Source organism: Hypomesus transpacificus, unplaced genomic scaffold (genome assembly GCF_021917145.1).
Source record: "Hypomesus transpacificus isolate Combined female unplaced genomic scaffold, fHypTra1 scaffold_84, whole genome shotgun sequence".
NCBI classification, from domain to species: domain Eukaryota; kingdom Metazoa; phylum Chordata; class Actinopteri; order Osmeriformes; family Osmeridae; genus Hypomesus; species Hypomesus transpacificus.
The window spans coordinates 121941-134440 of record NW_025814038.1 but is presented as its reverse complement, the minus strand read 5'-3'; the positions used below and the strand labels follow the sequence as shown (position 1 = coordinate 134440).

Sequence of the window (12500 nt, the reverse complement as noted above, 5' to 3'; positions counted from 1 at the left end):
GAATAGTGGGACCTGAAGCCAGCATAAATGATCATAACACAACCGTTTAAATAATGTCAATTACAATAGTCATATTTTTTGGATGAAATGTACTTTTAATGTAAAAAAGAAAATCATGGTGATATTGGTGTGTCCGTCCTTGGATTCCCCAGTAACCTATGGAGACCGACTGTTTTACCTGGGTCCTTGTCCTGGCCACAGTCCAGCCCAATCGATGACAACAGAGAGCCCATCTCCAGGTCAACTGTGCTTCATCACACCTGGGGAGGAAGACCACAGTCATAAACTAGTACCAACAAGACACAGAGAAAACACTACCTTCTGCTGTGTTCACAACATACGCCAAGTTAATTATTTGCGTTATTAAGTTGAACATTTTCAACTCAAGCAAATTTGCGTGTTTACATTGACTTTACATGTAATATCGCCGCACAAAAAAATGTATTTGCGTTCGGTGTGCACACAACATTACACAGACTGTGCTATGTTCTAAATGGTCTGTAGGTCTGATAAGGTTAGGAAACATTAAGGTTATGAAACTATTTTGGGGTTATGAAAAGAGGTTCTAAAACAATTTAACACATTTGGAAGTATACAAAAAAAAAATCTATATTCAACCTAAGGTAAGTTGGAGGTTAATTTGTGTCTTCCACAAAGTTGGGATACACACAATCTCACACACCCTAACTGATCAAACAATGAGGTTCCTGATTTGCAAGCACACACAGAATCAGTGACCCTCAGGTAGAACAGATCTGGGTGTTCATGACAGTGGCTCACCACAGCTATCTGAACAGATCTCCACATCCTAGAGATTCTAGATGAAGCGAACTGAGAACCCTGGATTGGGCCAGAAAAACAAACAGATCCGCTTTCTACTCTAAAAGAAGAAAGCATCAAGTGATCCTTATCAAACTAACATGGATGGACGGGACACAGTAGCGTGGCGCTCTCGCATCGTACTATTTGCATTCCCATCTGTGTCGGTCAGTCTCCCTGAACACCGCAAGCTGTAGATACACACAGAGACACACCCTGTCCAACCTTTGGACCAGAGCGATCTCCCCGGGCGATAATCCAGACCGGCTCCAGGTGAGACGTGTTCTAACCCTGGTGAGACGTGTTCTAACCCTGGACATTAGACTGTCTCTGTCCACCGGTCGCCCTCCTGAGGGCTCCAGTCCCCCCTCACGATCTCTTATCTCTCATTATCTGATCACTCTCTAAGCCAGACATTAACTCCAGATATCATAAAAGCTAAAGCAATAAAATCCACCGAGACTTTGGTCACACACCAAAGTTTAAATGTGGAATGTTTTTGCTTTGCATGACAAATTCTTTCAGATTCTACCTGTTGAATCTGTAGTGAAATCCCCCGTCCTATCCAACTTGCGTTCTTTAATCTGTGTCTTAAGTCTTTATAAATGTACCACTGGCTACGGTCAATATGTCAACAAGTGACCGTGCAACAATAACTGTCTTCCTGGTGTCCACAGCATCTGTGTAGACATGCTGTATAGCACACGCTAGGCCACAGAGCATCACCGTACTTAAACTTACTAACTTTGCCGAAAACACAACCTCCCGACACTACACCAGAATAGAAAATAGCAACCATTGTTCCATTGTAAATCTAGGTAACAGGGATTTCAAAGAGAAACAGCACAGCGCCCGAGACCAGGCGAACACGCGACCATAACCGTTCATGACGAACATAAAAAACAGCGACATACCTGAGGTAAAAGAAAGTGATATCCCCGTCCCACAGGTACACAGGTAAACAACCAGCCGGCCAAGTTCAAAAGAAGGGGTGAGGGACTGGGAGCACTGAGCCCCGACTGCACCTCCGTCTTCTCCCTCTTCACCCTCCCCTCCAGGAAACCAAGGTGTTGGTTCAGCTCTATCCACCTTGGACCCACACGAAGAGTTTCTCTTGGCGCCCCAGGGGCGGGCAGGCAGGCAGGGTGGCAGGCAGGCAGGGAGAATCCTGGAGCTGGGGTGTTAGAGGCTGAGCATGGGGGGTTCAAGCAGCTACAGGAAGAGAAGGGATAGCCCTGGTCTAATGGCACCAGGCCTGAGCAAACACAGGAGCGAAAGTGATCTTTGGACCCAGCTAGGGAGCCTCAGAGCTGGGGAGCAGGGGCTGTAAAAGAGGGCGCGCTGGTACTGACACTGGCCAATCAGAGCAAACAAAAGAGCCAGTGATCTGGGAGAGCAGAGCAGAGGACGGCAGGTATGTCACACACACACACGCGCGCACACACACACACACCCTGAGAGAGGGGCGCATGCGCACACACAAACACACAGCTCTCCATTTTCGACATTGTATTCCTGTTCATGGAGTGGCATGTTTATGCCACCGTCCTCTCTCTCAGACACACAGGGTCTGCGGACGTTCTGACACAAGCGACGAGACTCTGAAGTCCACCTGGGAACGGACTGAGGGTGTCATGCCCATCACACAGCACCCAGAGATGGAATTCAATACTTGTTATGAGCACAAAGGACTTTTGTTTTGTCCTGGGGAACCCTTACTGCCCTACTGGAAACACACACACACACACAGAGTAGCTTATCACTCTTTCAAGGACACAGTGCCAAACTCACCTGATAGTTTGAGACCTCTTGGGCATGACGGTGCTTCGAGAAACTACACAGATGCATCAAATCTTTTCAGGAGTATTCAAAAAGATATCAGGGATCATCCCACATTCATGCCTACTGATGTTTGGTTCTTCTGATGAAAGAAATAAAGACTTTGAAACTTCACTCAACAAAAACCGTTGAGAGTAACAGATGTGCCAGCGCGCCTTCTGCACTGGTAGACTCACTTATCAAGTGGAAAATACATCAAGCACACTAGTCAAACAGACCTGTAAATACTGTCCTCCCATTACATCTAAATGTGAGCTTAGCTCCCAATGTACCTAATCTTTACTGAAACAAAACAGTCAGACACAGGAAGTGATATTTCTTCAATACTTTATACAAAACGATTTTAAATGTGTTACATTTTAATGATCAACACAATTTACAAATAAAAACACAAATAAAACTTCACAAAATAAAATCCAGTTACTTTCACTGTTATACAATACGTGCTAACAATTGTAGTGATTTTGAAATAGTGCAAGGGTTCACAAGTAAAAAACCTAAAACAAAATTAAACAAAAGGATTAAAAAAAGAAGAAAATTGTTAAAAGTGAACACTTGCACAGCTTGGCACAGGGAACATAAACATTAAAAGTGTTAATAACCTCTTCAAAGTGTTAATAACCTCTTCAAAGTGTTAATAACCTCTTCAAAGTGTTAATAACCTCTTCAAAATAGCCATTTCTCCACCCTGCTATCAACAGCAGAAGACTGAGAGTGTGTTTGGTGTTATCAGGCAGGTACTAAGCCTTTCGGATGAAGCAGTGTTTTCATTTGGGTTGTGGTCTCCTTGCAAAGTGAACAACACAGCAGTTTTAGTTGTGAAAACATCATTGTTTCAAACATTTTCTTCCATTTAGGACGACTGGTTCGCTGTCATATATGCCGATGTTTCTGTCTCTTAACAGTACACCATTAAGAGCCAACAAAAGAAGGATGGAAAAAAAAGTCGATGAAAAAAATGAAACAGACAAACGAGAATAAAATCACGAAAGGAGGGACTAACACAAACAAGAGATTTAAAAACAAATCCTTCAATACAAAGACAAAAACGAATACAAAATGGCAACAACAACAAAATAAAACGGAAACATCAGTTAAAAAAAACAAGTGTAACACGTTGTCGTGTGGGCAAACCGAACAACCCAGTCACACGCATTGGAGGGTCCAAACACATATACACACACGTTTCCTACGTTAACCAGTAAGGCCACTCAGAGGTACAAGAAACTAACGCTAGCTGGGGAAGTTGTGAACCCTGGGCTACCACAATGTTCTCAGAGAAGAAGACCGTCTTCCTGTCGACTCTTCAACCAGAGAAGAAGAACCAAGTGGCCAACTGTCACCATCCGTCTTCCTGTTGACTCTTCAACCAGAGAAGAAGAACCAACTGCACTAACTGCACCCAGCAGTAAACCCCCACAATATAAATAAGATTAAAAACATTTAAATAAATTGGCTACATCATCGAGGTTTGGCCATATTAGCATTCATAGTAAGTCCTGATCAGGTGTGTTCAATAATATGGATACATGTTGGTGAAAAAACAGCTCTCTGGTACATGACTGATTCATTTAGCGGGTGAAAAGACATCGTTTCATCCATGATTTGGTCCCGTGTTGAGCTGAGATCCTGATTACAAAGTGCCTCCCTACAGCATATCTATCCATGCTGCAAGACTCTCTCTTCCTCATGGTAGAAGATAGCCCTTTGGGGGTGAGGATGGGAATGACCATGTATACAATTAGTAATCGAATTGTTCTAAAAGTCATCCGAACTCTTGATGTTATGAGGGGTTTACGAACAAAGCCCGAACCTTAAAAAAGGCACACTTTAATTGAACCGACAACATCATCTACTGTAAGCGTGTCAGTACCTCGACTTCAGATAGTACGCGAGATTCGCGTCAGATTCACTTCAGATGTAAAAGCAACACTTTCAGCAGACGGTGGAAACACCTCAGGAGACTCACCGCCCGACTCACGTCCGGACCCAACATCTTTACGAACACTGGGGAACTGGACACCGGGCAGGTAATGGAACTCAAATGAAACTGAGCCAGATATGGGACTAGCACATCTACGGAGACCTACTCACTATTACCCAGGAGGCAGTCTGACCTACAGCTGCCAAACCACTGTGCTCCACACACCCACCACAACTCAAGTAACGACTGAAATAAGCTACCTACCGTTAGGGTCGGTTCGTGTCTAAACTTCCACACGTTCATAGCTTCCAGAGTGTAAGGCATTCATCATGGCCAGAGTCTGGATATTGCACATCAACACTGGGGGAGGTGTGGGGGAGGTGAGGGGGGGGGCCCTGGATCACCCCTGTGTATCCTCGAGGGCATGTCCTCAGCACCAGGGAGGGGGGGGGCAGGAACAGTGTCACTGACCACCGAGGGAGTAGGTGATTGTGATTGGGTGAGTGAGTGGTTGATTAGGTGACTCGGTGAGAAAGTGATTGTGAGTGAGTGATCGGGTATGTAGAAAATCGCTAGCCTACGAGCGAGGGTGAGAAGGATGAGAGTGTGTGAGTAGAAACCCTGTTGTGACAGACCACCCAGGCTTCTGCGTGTGTGTGTGCGTGCTGGTGAGACACGTGACTCGACAGTCTAGAAACATCCACGGTCCCGAGCGTCGCTCCGCCAGCCCAGAGTGGCCGAGCAAGGACAACAAATCCGTCATGCGGCGACCTCTGACCTCTGCCGACCTCTCCTCTAGTCTTCAGACCGTACCCATCATGCACCACCATCCTCCTCCTCCTCCTCCTCCTCCTCCTCCACCCGGGGCCTCATCTCCCCTCCTCGGCCGAGCGCGCCTCCGACTTGAGGCGTACGAACTCCTTGGCGACCTCGTCGTTGGAGCGCTGGGAGAGGATCCTCATGGCAGTGAGGCCGGTGTCGTCCATGGCGATGCGGGGGCCCAGCGGGAGCCAGCAGGCCGAGCCGCCCTTGTCGGCGACGCCGCGGAGCTGCATCACGGCCGCGCCCACCACGCGGTCGGCGCGGCCGAAACAGTAGTCCTTCACGCACACCTGGAGCTCGTAGCAGTCAAAGCCCTCCTGGTTGCCGAGGATACTGCGAGGGAGGGGGGGGGGGGGGTAGGAGAGGAGGGGTTGATATTTAAAACTGCAAGGGGGAGGAGTGTGGTGGAGAATAACATGTTTTTGGAAGCTAAAGCCCATGAGCCCCTGAAGGTAATTCATCTCCACTCACAAGTGGAACGTCTCGTTGAACTTGGGCGCCCAGCTGTTGCTCTTGGACTTGGTGGTGAACTTGCGTTTCTTGTCGTTGAGGTGCGGTCCGATCATTGTGACCTCACAGAAGGGCCGGAACATTCCAGACGTCTGCCACTTCAGGTCGTTGGCCTCCACAACTGGAGGGAAACAGAGAGGGGGGGGGGGGGGGGGGGGTGGGGGGGTGAGAGGGAGCGGTGTGGGGGGGGGGGGGGGTCACGGTTCCAGATGATTCAAGGAGGTGGTGTTCTCTATGAGGCGTGGGGGGGGGAGGGGGCGGAGACTGACCTTTGACCGTGACCTTCTTTTCTCCGCTGCCAGGGTGGGTGACCAGGTCGATCTGTATGGACACCTCTCCTATGGGCTTGTCGATTCCTGAGCCTGTTTTCAACATGGAGCAGAAATGGGTTTTCATGCTAATAGTGACGTATTACCACAGTCCACAGTTATCATACCATGATGGAAGGTGTCTGGGGGGGGGAGGGGGGGGGGGGGGGGGAGTGCAAGCAGGTCTGAGGATCTTTCTGTCTGGGCTGGGGCACAGGGGGGGGGGGGGGGCTGGGGTAGTTGCAGAGGAGGGCTGGGGTGGTTGTAGAGAAGGAGCAGGCTGGTGAACTGGGGGAGGCTGGTGAACTGGGGGAGGCTGGGGTACTGGGGGGAGGCTGGGGTACTGGGGGGAGGCTGGGGTACTGGGGGGAGGCTGGGGTACTGGGGGGAGGCTGGGGTACTGGGGGGAGGCTGGGGTACTGGGGGGAGGCTGGGGTAGTTGCAGAGGAGGGAGGGACAGTGTGGGAGTTCACAGGTACAAAAAGGAGGAAGAGGGATGCCGACAGATGGTTTCCACGGTAACATACCCCGGCTGGGCAGAATTTTCTCGCTGGGCGTTAACCTAATACCCTTCCCATTGTGCACTGAGGCCCAAGCAGCAGAAGAGAGGAGAGAACACACAACGATTCACACGACAGCACAGGAACCACGGTTCGGATCCCAGCCGAACACGCACCACACAACACACACTTGACTACAGACGCCCCAGAATGTCAAACATTCAACGCCATTAAGAGAAGGCGAGAGATCATGTGATTAGATTGACGTAACACGGGACTAGGGGAAGCTGGCTTCCAGCGCCCTCTGCTGGAGGACTAGGGGAAGCTGGCTTCCAGCGCCCTCTGCTGGAGGACTAGGGGAAGCTGGCTTCCAGCGCCCTCTGCTGGAGGAGTATGGGAGTAGGGGGCGGGCCGTACCCTGAGCGTGCTGCGTGGTGACGAAGGTCTTGATGAGCGTGTCGGTGGTCTGGGTGTAGAGGGACAGGGCGTGCCGCAGGGAGGACAGGGCAGGACTCTTCTCCAGGAAGGTCTTCTTCAGGCCATTTCCTCCGGCGTGGAAGTATTGCTGAGGGGAGGAGAGGGAAAGGGGGAGAGGGAGAGAGAGAGAGAGAGAGAGAGAGAGAGAGAGAGAGAGAGAGAGAGAGAGAGAGAGAGAGAGAGAGAGAGAGAGAGAGAGAGAGAGAGGGGAGGGAGAGGGACAGGGGGAGAGAGAGAGGGGGGGAGGGAGAGGGACAGGGGGAGAGAGAGAGACAGAGAGAGGGGGAGAGAGTGGAGGAGGGAGAGAGAGAGATGGAAAGAGGGGGAGAGAAAGAGAGAGAGAAAGGGGGAGGAGAGGGGAATGGAGAGAAAGATGAGGGTCGTAAAATCTCTTCACCCAGAATCAATCAAATCGATCAAAAGGCTGTGGTTTCTACAGCCAAGTCACGGATCATGACAAACCAAAGACACCAAGCAGATGGACGGCGAGCAGGGAGGACATGCTCTGGGAGGTCAGAGGTGGACTGCTGGCCTACCTTGATGGTGTCCAGAGCCACGTCCATTACAGCACACTGCTTGGGGGTCAGGCTTTTGGCCTCTCCTGCCATGTGATCCTTCTCGACCAATCAGAGGAGAATCAATTAGTGTGAGCAGCACTTCAGTTTGTCAGCTAAAGAAACAGCATTTAAGAAGAGAATCTTCATTTAAAAGATCCGATAGGCTGAAGGCTTGGGGCTGAGGGATGGGGGCTGGGGGGTCGGGGGGCTGAGGGATGGGGGCTGGGGGGCTGAGGGATGGGGGCTGGGGGCCGGAGGGCTGGGGGTACCTTGAGTTTGGAGAGCTGGCCCAGCTCCTTGGCAGCAGACAGGAACTGAGCACCCTGCGGAGAGCACAGAACACGAGAGGTCAAAGTCATCCCTTTCCAGATAGAGGTCAGAGGGCAGTGGGGGGCGGAGAGCTTACAAAGGTGTCGTTGCCCTTGGGCAGGACGATGGTCTTCTCCAGGCTGGTCATCACGATCCTCCACAGCTCCTTCAGCACCCTCTTCAGGACCGTCTTCTCGCACGCCGTGGCAAACAGCATCAGCCTGTCACACAGGGGGGGGGGGGGGGGGGGGACCAGCCATGTTTACATCGTCACCAGGCCCCGAGAACGGCCAAGGAGGAGGGAGGGAGGGGGAGAGGGGAGGGAGGCAGGGAGGGAGGCATTGAGAGATGGAGGGAGGCAGGGAGGGAGGCAGGGAGGGAGGCATGGAGAGATGGAGGGAGGCAGGGAGGGAGGGAGGGAGGGGAGGGAGGGAGGGAGGGAGGGAGGCAGGGAGGGAGGGAGGGAGGCAGGCAGGCAGGGATGGAGGGAGGGACATGCTACTTACTTCCCGTCCAGGAACTCCATGAGAGGCCGCAGCATGTTGTCGGCGTCGGCCTCCACCGCGTTGTGGCCGCTGGCGTTGACGGGGCCTTTGATCTGGTACAGCAGGGCGGCCATCTGCCTCATGCAGTCATCGATACGACTCTGGAAACTACCGCAGAGATGGACAGAGAGAGTTCCACAAGATCAGGAGAGGGGACCATGTGGGCACCAGTTCTGTGTTTGTGTGTGCCCTGTACGGTACCTGTTCTCACAGTGTGTGTGTGTGTGTCTGGTACCTGTTCTCACAGTGTGTGTGTGTGTGTGTTACCTGTTTCCAAACGTGCTGCTCAGCTCCTCCAGCACAGTGTTCAGTTTGACCTGCAGCTCGTTCAGGAGGTCGCTAGCCTCGGAGTCCAGCTGCAGACAGACATATAGACAGACAGACAGGGTTTAATGATTTTGGAATTCATATTCAATACTTTATAAAACATATAAACATAAAAGTACATTATAATTTTGTTTTTGTAACTAAACATCCCCACACACAAACCCACCTTTTTTCCAGAGTTGTCCACCTTTGAAAAAGGGGCAAATTAAAGAAAAAAAAAAAAAAAACGTTTAATATGGTTCTGGGTTAATAAAGAATGGCAGGTCTGAGCCCAAGCCTACAGAAGCAGCATCACTCTGAGAGACAAGCCCCGCCCACTCCACAGCCAGAAGCCAAACCGATTCAACCATGATAGGGCCTCATTAAGCTAATGCTGCCGAACTGACTCATGGCCTGTCAGAGAGCAGGTCTGGACCCGAATGCAAGGACAGCTCTCTTAGGGGAGGGGGGACTGGAGGGAGCCTGAACTAGATCACACAAGGACAGATTCAGGGCATGTTAAGGTGTTTGTATGCATACCTGGCAGTCTAGTATTCCATTAGGTGTGTGGGTGTGTGTCTGTGAAAGAAAGTGAGTGTGTTTGAGAGTGTGTGTGTGTGTGTGTGTGTGTGTGTGTGTGTGTGTGAAAGATAGAGGGGGCATGAACTATCACAGGGGGACACGGTAACTCACCTTCTTCTCTTGGTCTCCCTTCTCAGGCTAGGACAGAGCAGGAAGGAGAGTGAGCTAACAGCACAGTAGCTATCTAGCATAGCAGCAAGAACCACCGTCTCTGGGTGCTTAGAACACTTATAAAACACATCCACCATGACCAGGAGGGGATGGCTGTGTCACAGGACTGGGACAACAACACAAAGGGGGGGGGGGAAAGGATCTCCACAACCCTGGTTGTGTGTGTTGAAACTACCGAGCGCTCATACAAACCCACCTGCTCTTCAGGTGCGGTGATCTTTTGACGGGAGGGGAAACAGAGAGAACAGGCGGTCAGACCCTCTGTTGAGCTGCACACGTTTCTAGAACTCTCTCCCTGGCTGTCCACAATCACAACATCTGTGTAGATACTCTATAAACGCACCCCACACTGTGTCTGCAAGGTCAAAGTACCCACCTTTTCTTCCTCAGTCTACAGACATGATAGGAAGTGAGAAGAAAAAGTGAGAAACTATATTTTTTTAAGTTGAAAGGATGAGGAAACGTTGTGATGAGTGAGTGGGTTTCATACCGAGTACAGGGAAGGAGGAGACATCAGAGAGGGAGGAGAGGGACTGAACAGATGGCTATCGAGGGAACCCAACGAGTTAAGAGTCACCACAACAATGCAGAGTGGTTCCACCACGGGAGAGGAGGAGGTGAAGATGGCGAGGTGAACGTTTACAAACACGCCACCACAGTGTGTGTGTGTGGGGGGAGAGAGAGTGAGCGAGAGGGGCGACTCGACCATGAGCCTGTGGGACCGTGATGAATGCTGGGAAAGTCAGTGGTTCAACATCCACATGAACAACAAACCTCAGCTTTGACCTCAACCCCCTCTTCCTCCTCCTCCTCCTCCTCACTCTCATCCAGCTGATGCAAAGTAGTGAGACAGAACACAAAAACACGTCAACATAAACAGACGAGGACCTCCCGGGTCACAGCTGGTACAGCGCTCATCTAGGTGAGATGGCTTGGACAGGTTCTTTTGAATCTAGCCCCAAGGAACAGGCTCAATCTGCGGGGGGCAAAAGCCCAGAAACACAGTGAGAGATGGGTCTGTCGGGAGTTCACTCTGAGTGACATGTGGATGGAGATGAGCTCCCTGAAACGGATGACTAAAGTGTGCATATCCATGCATGTACGGTGGCCATACATGCATGCATATACACCCACCTGCCACACTGGCAGTTCAGAGGAGCGCTGGTGAGAGAGAGAGAGAGAGAGAGAGAGAGAGAGGAGAGAGAGAGAGAGAGAGAGAGAGGAGAGAGAGAGAGAGAGAGAGAGAGAGAGAGAGAGAGAGAGAGAGAGAGAGAGAGAGAGAGAGAGAGAGAGAGAGAGAGAGAAGGACCATGACTGTCTAATATTCTCAATACACAAACCATTGCAGCCAGGTAAGGCACTTGATGTATTTCACACAAAGCACCAGAAGAGACATCAATCTTTTGTGACAACAAACCCTGTATGTGACGTAAACAGGTCTTTCCATTTAACTGTGCAACGTAAACAACTTTTTTTCCCCCCCCGACGGCACATCTCCTGACACAAGCTGGGGGCTGTGTGTCTCGTCTGACAAGTCTGAGTAACTCATGTTGACAAGCCTCTCCAGCTTCTTTCTCTCTCCCTCCTCTCTCCCTCTCTCCCTCTCTCCCTCTCTCCCCTCTCTCCCTCTCTCCCCTCTCTCTCCCTCTCTCCCTCTCTCTCTGACTCTCTCCCTCTCTCTCTGACTCTCTCCCCTCTCCCCCTCTCCCCCCTCTCTCTCTCTCTCCCTCTCTCTCTCCCTCTCTCCCTCTCTCCCTCTCTCTCTCCCTCTCTCCCTCCCCACACAGCCTCTCTATCTTCTGCCTCGCAGGAGAGCAGGGTGCTCGCCTGTCAGCCTCCACGCTCTGCACCGTGAACTTGGACTCAAACAAGACAGAAGCCGTCGCTAATCTGTTCATCATACTCCTGGAAACGCAAACGACTGCTGGATTCAAGTACCTTTCTAAGCAACGACACTTACTCAACAATAATAATAAAAAATTCATAAAAGGGTACTGGCTTCATCATATGAATGTAGTTCACTATAACAGGTCAAAACCTTCGATTTTCTTCCAAGCACCACAGAGATGTACAGAGAGAATGAACGATGAGCTAGTTAATAACTGTGTGAATTGACTACAGTGTCTGGAGGAACTAGGCTAGGAAAAGATCAATGCTAAAAGGCACGAGAGGGCGCTAGGCTAAGCTAGGCTACGTTCAACTACATATTTCACTAGAGGGCCCCTGGCTAGGCTAGGTCAAGTTCAATGGCTTAAATCACTAGAGGAGCTAGGCTAGGCTAAGTGTGATACTACACCCAACAGAGTTCTCACCTCCCGGTCCTCAGATAAGACCTGATGACCAGATGGAGGTTAAGTCATTGGGTCAATATCACCCCATGGTAATATCATGAGACAACTGGTCAACATCTGGTTACACCCACCTCCTCCTCCTCCTCCTCCTCCTCTTCCACCATATCTTCCGTATCTCTCTTCAGTATGAGAAAAACACCATGAATCTCAAGCCTCTTATGAAGTATTGATACATCTACAGGGGCTTACAGCCACTAACAAAACTAATTCTAAAGAAAGCGAACATCTAACTGCAACACAGGAGCATGTCTCAACTACTCCACACCAAGCATTTCCTATTGACACAAACACACGTTTGAGAGGCAATTCGTGGTGATTCTACACACTAAGGAAAGGTCGAAGATGACCTTAAGGCTGCATGGCTTTGCTTGGCTATACAAAATAATTCTTAAAAGGATGTAATTTAATCACCGGTGGACCAAATAGCAATGCAACACTTTAGTCCATTATCCAGGGATGGGCTAATCGTGTAGAAGGTAT

The 12500-nt window shown here is 50.2% G+C and overlaps 2 protein-coding genes across 4 annotated transcripts in view; both read right to left on the bottom strand.

The window, feature by feature from the left end:
* atp8b5b (ATPase phospholipid transporting 8B5b) overlaps positions 1-2192 on the bottom strand; it is a 13471-nt gene extending 11279 nt beyond the window's left edge. The window contains exons 1-2 of the mRNA XM_047017868.1: positions 1734-2192; positions 179-260 (exon numbers count right to left, since the gene is read on the bottom strand). Coding sequence (XP_046873824.1) covers positions 179-233 — 55 coding nt within the window. The 5' untranslated portion in view covers positions 234-260; positions 1734-2192. The remainder of the gene's footprint in view (positions 1-178; positions 261-1733) is intronic.
* Positions 2193-2975: 783 nt separating this feature from the next.
* The window catches only part of unc13bb (unc-13 homolog Bb (C. elegans)), a 29240-nt gene continuing 19715 nt past the window's right edge, over positions 2976-12500 (bottom strand). For 2 of the 3 annotated variants that reach the window (XR_006955897.1, XR_006955898.1), the window contains 10 exons: positions 8878-8966; positions 8572-8718; positions 8163-8286; positions 8026-8079; positions 7736-7813; positions 7140-7287; positions 6184-6276; positions 5876-6035; positions 3321-5737; positions 2977-3280 (listed from right to left, as the gene is read on the bottom strand). Coding sequence is in view for 1 of the 3 variants with exons in the window: in XM_047017935.1 (XP_046873891.1) it covers positions 5452-5737; positions 5876-6035; positions 6184-6276; positions 7140-7287; positions 7736-7813; positions 8026-8079; positions 8163-8286; positions 8572-8718; positions 8878-8966 (1179 nt within the window). In the remaining 2 variants the exon portion in view is untranslated. Of the gene's footprint in view, positions 5738-5875; positions 6036-6183; positions 6277-7139; positions 7288-7735; positions 7814-8025; positions 8080-8162; positions 8287-8571; positions 8719-8877; positions 8967-12500 lie in introns of all 3 variants that reach the window. The other variant, XM_047017935.1, reaches the window with a different exon arrangement.